Source organism: Siphateles boraxobius, unplaced genomic scaffold, assembly GCF_051911475.1.
Source record: "Siphateles boraxobius isolate OS27281-9 unplaced genomic scaffold, OSU_SipBor_1 6, whole genome shotgun sequence".
NCBI classification, from domain to species: domain Eukaryota; kingdom Metazoa; phylum Chordata; class Actinopteri; order Cypriniformes; family Leuciscidae; genus Siphateles; species Siphateles boraxobius.
In genome coordinates, this window is record NW_027509186.1 from 10,430,089 (window position 1) to 10,437,707 (window position 7,619).

The following is a 7,619-nucleotide window of genomic DNA, read 5'->3' on the forward strand; positions in this document are numbered from 1 at the left end:
TCACCAGATTTAACTTCCGGTAGTCCACACAGAACCGCCAGGAGCCGGTCTTCTTCCGTACTAAGACAATGGGCGCGGCCCAGGGACTACTGCTCTCCCGGATGATTCCCTTATCCAACATCCCCCGCAGGAGGGTGCGGACCTCGGAGTTCAAGGTAGGGGGTACAGGCCGGTAGCGCTCTCTACTGGGTGTGGCATCTCCAGTCGGGATCTGATGTTTGACTGCATCCATGCGACCGTAGTCTTCGTCATGGGTGGAAAACAAGTTCTGCCATCTCAACAAGAAGCCTTGAAGCTGTTTAGTCTGACCTCCTTCTAGACCTTCTCCCCACAGTGACTCTCCCTCAAGATGGGCCGGGACTCTCTCTCCGGTCTCCTCTACGTACTGATCTGTCTGTGCCAGGGCCACTTCCACTACTGTCGGACTCACCCGGCTGAATTTAACTTTTCCTGGTTCTCGCACTTGCTGTACCCTCACCGAGGTAACTCGGGCTAAACGCTGGTGACGATGTAAGTGGACAGGGAAGGGGTTCGTGTTCCTGACTTTTACAAAGACCCGGCCTCTCCGTGCGGACGCCAATCCCCGGGCGACCTCCACCTTGGAACAATCTGAATGGGGTTCCACCAAGACCCACTCCTCTGAGCGATAGAGTCGGGAAGGCAGCCTGGCCCAGACCACGGCCTCACTCCGAGCTGGAATTTCCAGAGCATAGCGACAAGCCACCCTCCCGGTGCTCTCACGGTTCCCCTGCGACTCAGCCAGGCAGACCCGACGACAATCGGCTTCCAAACGACTCCACTCTCAGCCCTCCAAGGTTGATACGGTAGTGTTCATGTCAGGCAGTTCTATATTTAAAAAAAATAGCCAGATGATCAGACAGTCCTAAGTCAGAGGTGCACAACTGGGATACAAATGAGCCGTTTAAAATCAACAAGTCAAGAGTATGGCCTTTATTATGTGTAGGACAGTCCACGAGCTGGTTCAAATCGAAGCACTCCAATAAAGATAAAAAATCTTTTGTTGTTGAGTCTTTTATCTCCATATGGATATTAAAGTCCCCCAAAATTAAAGTTCTCTCAAATTGGAGGCATAGCAAGGACAACATATCTGCAAATTCAGATAAAAAGTCTTTAATTTTCTTAGGAGGCATGTAGACTGTATCTATGGCAGTGGAGATGGGGGCAGATACACTCAAAACAAGACATTCAAATGAGTTAAACTGTGGAACATCCACAGGACTCATGTTCAGTTGGTGACTATATAGCAGAATAATACCCCCACCTCTGCCAGAGGATTGCGGGAGATTAAATAAACCATATCCAGCAGAAGTAAGTTCATTAAAAAGAGAACCATCAGACACTTTGCCAGGTTTCCGTTAAACACACAAGATCCAATTTCTGTTCTGTAATAATGTCAGATAATATCACAACCTTGTTATTGACAGATCGTGCATTGAAAAGCATCGAATTCAGCAAACGAGGAGCAGATGAAACCGGAGGAGCCACCTCGCGCTTAAGAGTCGACAAGTTGTTGAAATTAACCTCCCAAGGCATACACAACAGCGTTCAAGATGTGCGCAGAAATGTAGGATAAGTAACGGTGGAAGTAACAGTGGATGATGAGACGGAAAAACTGCGCCTTGAAGATTGATGTATATAACGCGTCAGATTCAGTATTCCAACATGATTGCAGAAAGCATGTGTCATTCTCCAATATAAAAGTTACCCTTAAGATTCAACAGTTGGCGAGCTGTGTAGCTTAAGGCCATGTTGGAGAAGTACACACCATCCGAGACCTCAGAGTGGTGCAAATCCTGGTAGGGACAGCAGAAGAGGCGATTCCAGATAAGAAAACTGAGGATTGTGATCTTACATAGTTGATAAATGGGCCTACCAGAGTAACAAATTCTACAAAAACACAAATAGACTTAATATTTAGCAATAGGCCAGAGCGAATAGTCAAATCCTTTAATATGCTGACTCGACTATCAGATCACAATATGATCCTAATAGCCAGGAAACTAACTAACAAGCGTTTCACTCCTTTTGTCCATGAACAAGAATCTATAAATATCCCCAAAAACATGCAGGGTCAGTTTATAAGTGCTCTCCAGAGTATCAACTGGGATAACATACTTTTGGGAAAGTCCTTGGAAGAAGACAGTCAAAGATTTACACAACAACTGCAGAGATCAATTGATGCATTTGCATGTAGACAACGGCCAAGGGAAAAAAATAGCAACATTCCTTGGATGACCTCACCAATCGTAAATCTAATGAAAAAATGGGATATGGCTGCCGTTAAATCTAAAGCAAACAGTGATAGACATACTTTCACTGTGCTACGGAATAGGGCAGTTAAAGAGGTAAGGATAGCTAAAGCAAACTTCTTTTTGACCATAATCGAAAAAGCAGGAGGTAATACTAAAACTATTTGGAGCCAGTTAAGAAAACTAATGGAAAACTAAGAAAACAGTTAAGAAAACTAACATTGTTAATGTTAACAATGCCAAATCAATTGAACTTGTTGTTGGTGGAAAATTAAGAGACAAGCCAGTAGTGGATGTTCTCAACAATTATTTTATTGACTCAGTAGAAAATATCAAGTGTTTTTCTTCTGAACATAAGAACAATCCCTGCCAAGTTGGTCAGATAGAGCCAGCTTTCAATATAGAATATATCACTAGACAGATGTTGTGAGAATAATTAGATCTCTGAGGGCATCTAGAGCGAAAGATGTCATCGGTATGAACACTGTTATGTTGAAAGAGCTCTCTGAATCATTAGTATATCCAATTACGAAAATTGTTAACTTCTGGATTGCTCAAAGATTGTTTCCAAATGTGTGGAAGTTAGCTGCAGTCTTTCCTGTATTTAAAGGAGGTGATCGCCTGTCCATCTGCAACTATAGACCTATTAGTATCCTGCCGGTAGTTTCTAAGGTGGCCGAAAAATTTGTCTTAGAACAAATGACGAATCATTTAAATAACAGTCCCTATTCTTTACATCCATATCAATTCGGCTTCCGTATTAATCATTCAACAGAAACAGCTAATTGCTATTTTGTTGAAAAAGTCAAGTCATTGTTGGATCGAGGAGGGGTTGTTGGTGCTGTTTTTCTGGATTTAAAAAAAGCATTTGACACCATTAATCATGGAGTTCTATCTAAATTACAAACTTTTAATTTTGCCACAGGCACTATTAAAGGAGTAGAATCTTACTTAGCACATCGGACTCAGTTTGTTAGAGTTGGGAATCATCAATCAGGTGTTACTACTTTGTCTGCAGGTGTCCCACAGGGCTCTATTTTGGGGCCATTTTTATTTTCTTTATATGTAAATGACTTGCCAAATGTTTGTCCTAATGCCAACATCCAAATGTAGGCAGATGACACAGTAATCTTTGTATATGCTAACAGTGCAGCTCAAGCTGATGATCTGCTATCAAACTCGATGCAAAATATAACAGAATGGTTAAATCATAATTGCCTTCAGTTGAATATATCCAAAACTGTATGTATGTTTTTTAGTAAATCAAAAGTTCACTGTGCGGAACCGGATGTAGTCGTAGCAGGGGAGAGACTACAAGTCGTTTCAGATTTTAAATACCTTGGAGTACTTATTGATAACAATCTCACTTTTAAATTGCACATCAAGAAGGTTTGTAATCACATTAAGTTCAACCTGGCAAATTTTAGATATGTCCGTAGCTGCATGTCTAAAAGGGCCGCTATGATGTTCATTCACTCAATGATTTTTCCGCATATCAATTATTGTTTGACAATCTGGTCTCAAGCTAGTAACACTGGGGGCTGTTCCATAAAAGCCGCTTAGAAAAGCGGGGATTATAGTGTAGTGGGATCATTTTTTAGTATTCTGGTTACAGAATATGGAAGTATAGCGGGGAAGGATTTTTAGGGGGCACAGGTAACTTCCGGTCGCTTTTAGTTCCGTAGCGGGGAAGGCTATTTAGGGGCACAGCTAACTTTCACTCACTCTTTGTCGGTTTACGCTATAGTTGGATCACAGGACAGGGCAACAGCACATGCGTTATAGAGCAGAGGGACGCCAAATATTGAGCGCGAGGTCAGACAGATGATTGCAGCAGTTGGTGGGTTACACCGCCGGTTAATGGGAAAACGGACGGATTTGCTTTGTTGCCCGCACAGCGCGCACGTATTATAGGTTGGGTGCAACAGATGTAATAACAGAAGACTGTTAGTATGATTGCCTGTCACCGTTTTTCCTTCACCCCACTTTACAATTACCCAAAGGGCCAACCATAAAAAATAAAAAAAATAAAAAATAATAACAAAAAACAAAAATTTCAATATATCCAGCCAAAACCCTGCCCGACTACGCCAATTATGTAGCAAGGTGATTTTACATGAATAAAACAAAATATATTTTTCTATCTCTACACCCTAGTTCCGGTAGGTTCAATATATGTCCAGAATTAACAGACCAGGGGCTGAAAACTCATTTTCATACTTTATTCACAAAGAAAAAAAAATAAGGAATAAAAATAAACACTATGAAACTGGACAGAGTACAGGGTCACTCAGATCCACAATAACCCACTCTTGAGTTACAATTCACTGTAATCGTTACAGATACTATAAGAAGTCAACGATGTGCACACTTCATGGCGTATACTGTTAAGCCCCCCTACACTCTACACTTAATACTAATAAACGTCTATTAAAAGACCACAACATGCGCAAACCCAGTTAGTAATGATTTAAAAACCTACATTCGTCGCTCCACACTGCAACCAACACAATAAGGGGGTCACACAGATATAAAGGTCACCATCATCGGACTAAACTACAGTATAATTATACAAAAGTGAGTAATATTGCACATTGCCCTAGCCCAAAATAATACAAATAAATAGAAACAAATAAAAAGGAATAAATAAACCAGTTAGGCCCAAAACAGTACAAGGTGAAAGAAAAACAGTGACAGGTAATCACACTAACAGTCTTCTGTTATTACATCTGTTGCACCCAGCCTATAATACGTGCACGCTGTGCGGGCAACAAAGCAAATCCGTCCGTTTTCCCATTAACCGGCGGTGTAAGCCACCAACTGCTGCAATCGTCTGTCTGAGCTCACGCTCAATATTTGGCGTCCCTCTGCTCTATAACGCATGTGCTGTTGCCCTGTCCTGTGATCCAACTATAGCGTGAATCGACAAAGAGTGAGTGAAAGTTAGCTGTGCTCCTAAATAGCCTTCCCCGCTACGGAACTAAAAGCGACCGGAAATTACCTGTGCCCCCTAAAAATCCCCGCTATACTTCCATATTCTGTAACCAGAATACTAAAAAATGATCCCACTACAATAGTCCAAAACCTGACTTGAATGAGCCGAGCTAAACATCCGCGCTTAAATTGGTTCCATAACAGTAAGTTAAGGATCATGTGATCTTACTAATTTGAGTCAGGTTTAAATAGTCTAGATAATTGCGCCTGCACGCCATTGTTTAAAAGTCCTGAAAAGTCGAGCGAGGGTCAATCGATTTACTGTGGGCTACCATGGCAACAAAAGGAAAAGATAGAGCAGCGATGTTCACGGCAACGGAACAGCACTTGCTATTGGAAACAAGAAGAATTTAAAGATGTCATCACCAAAAAAGGCAATACAGCGGCAATAAATAAAGCAAGAGAGAAAGGTTGGCAGGAAATTGCTGATCGTCTCAATTCGTAAGTAGCGGTGTAAACTATTTAAAATACTTTATCAACATTGAATGTGTGTCACAATACATTGCAAAGTTTGTGTGAATAACAGTAACGTTAATTGCTTTCACGCAGCAGCAAATTAAGTGAAGGAAAAAGAACCTGGCAGCAGGTGAAAATAAAATATAAAAATATAGTTCAGAATGGTAAGTAAATCTAATGGTATGTACATATGTAATCAATGCCAGCTTGAAGTTACAACTATTCAGGGTTTTTTTTAACTATTTTTTTTAATTGCAGCGACCAAAATGAAGACTGAGGTTGCTGGCACTGGGGGAGGGCCACCACCAGCCAGCTTCACTCCTGCAGAGGAGCTGGCTTTGGAAATTAATAAAGGGAGGCCCGTCCTTGAGGGAATAGAGGGGGACATCATCTAAAATCATATCACATAGTATAAGGAGTGAGTGTATATAAAAGGTGTGTGTGTGTTTTATCATTATTCCTTCCTGACTAACTGATTTCCTCCTTCCTTAGGAATTGTAAGCCTAAGTACATCATAGCAGTAATGTCACATAGAGGTACTTGTGCTACTGTAATGGTGCCATTTGGTACAAAAAATATATTTTTTTCTATCAAGATTCTGTATGGTTTATGGATCCACCAGACATCATGTTGCCTGTGAGTATGAGACCTTTTAAATCAGTCATGTAAGCTAATGAGTTTAACTGAGTTTAATCAGTGGTCACAGGGAGAAGGCCCATCGCTGCCTTGAGGAGGATGAGGAGACTGTGTCTGTATGTTCAAGGAGGCCTGAGGTACTCACAGGTTCCATGCTATACTGTATTGAATATTAAAAAGTGTACTTGTGTGATAAAATGATCATAATGTGTTTTCAGGATGCTGACACTGTTCTAGAGCCCTCTCAGTCTGGGACCACATGTGACAAAGTGAGTATTAAGAAATGAAAACAATGTGACAAGAGTATTCAATGAAATAACTTAAATCTATGTTGCTACAGAACCCAGAAAACATAAAAGGAGTGTATAAACGCTACCTCCTTAAACAAATGGAAGCGATTGATATCGACATCCAGTATAAAAAACTGAAGATGAGGAAGTTGGAGCTGGAAATTCAACAGCTACAGAAAAATGCAAGTAGAACTACCATTTAAAAAAAAGGAAAATAAAAAAAAAACATTACCTTTTTGATCACTTCCCACAACATTTATTTGTGTGTTTTCACCCCTAACAGGCAGATTCTCTCTGAATAAAGACAAATCACATTAAATACTTTGACTTATGTGTGTTTGTTCAACTAAGGAGAAAGTTGAGGGGCCCGTGGAAAATTTTAAAGGCTACACATGGTTTAGACCATATTAAGCAAAATAATTATTTGCATATGTGTCTCGTATAATTCTGCCTGTTTCGTTTTCTTCCAATACTGCTTCATTGCCCCAGTCTTCCTCTTCAACAATCCTTGGTTGTCTCTCTCTCCTCAGACAAGCAATGTTATGGAGCACTACACAAGCAACTACAATGTCACATGCCCTAGGTGGAGTCACTCAGAGGTGCTTCAGGCACAGAAACCTTGACTGTATCAGCCCAAATGCCATCTCAAGACGACCTCTTGTGCGTGCATGGGCAATGTTGTAGCGGTGCTGTGCCTCTGTCTGGGGCCCCTGATAGGGAGTCAAGAGGTTAGGCAGGCATGGGTATCCCTTGTCTCCCAGCAAAACTCCTGAGAATTCTCCTGCATAGACAGAATGAATGAATATATATATAGATATATAATGTAGTTTTTTTTTTCTTCTTTTTTTTTCAGACTTTTTGCGATTAAGTGATTACTAGCATACCTCTTGCTAGTTGCTGGTAGAGAGATTAGGCTCTAAAGATTCTGGAGTCATGCACAGAGCCTGGCCATTTGGCCTCTACATTTGTGATG

General features: G+C 41.0%; 1 protein-coding gene across 1 annotated transcript; it reads left to right on the top strand.

The window, feature by feature from the left end:
• Positions 1-1,767: 1,767 nt before the first annotated feature.
• LOC143716478 (uncharacterized) lies at positions 1,768-6,947 on the top strand. Its single transcript, XM_077209042.1, has 4 exons — positions 1,768-1,817; positions 6,427-6,493; positions 6,575-6,625; positions 6,697-6,947. Exons 1-4 carry the CDS (start codon positions 1,768-1,770, stop codon positions 6,847-6,849), a joined length of 321 nt encoding a protein of 106 aa, XP_077065157.1. The 3' UTR covers positions 6,850-6,947.
• The last annotated feature ends 672 nt before the right edge of the window (positions 6,948-7,619 follow it).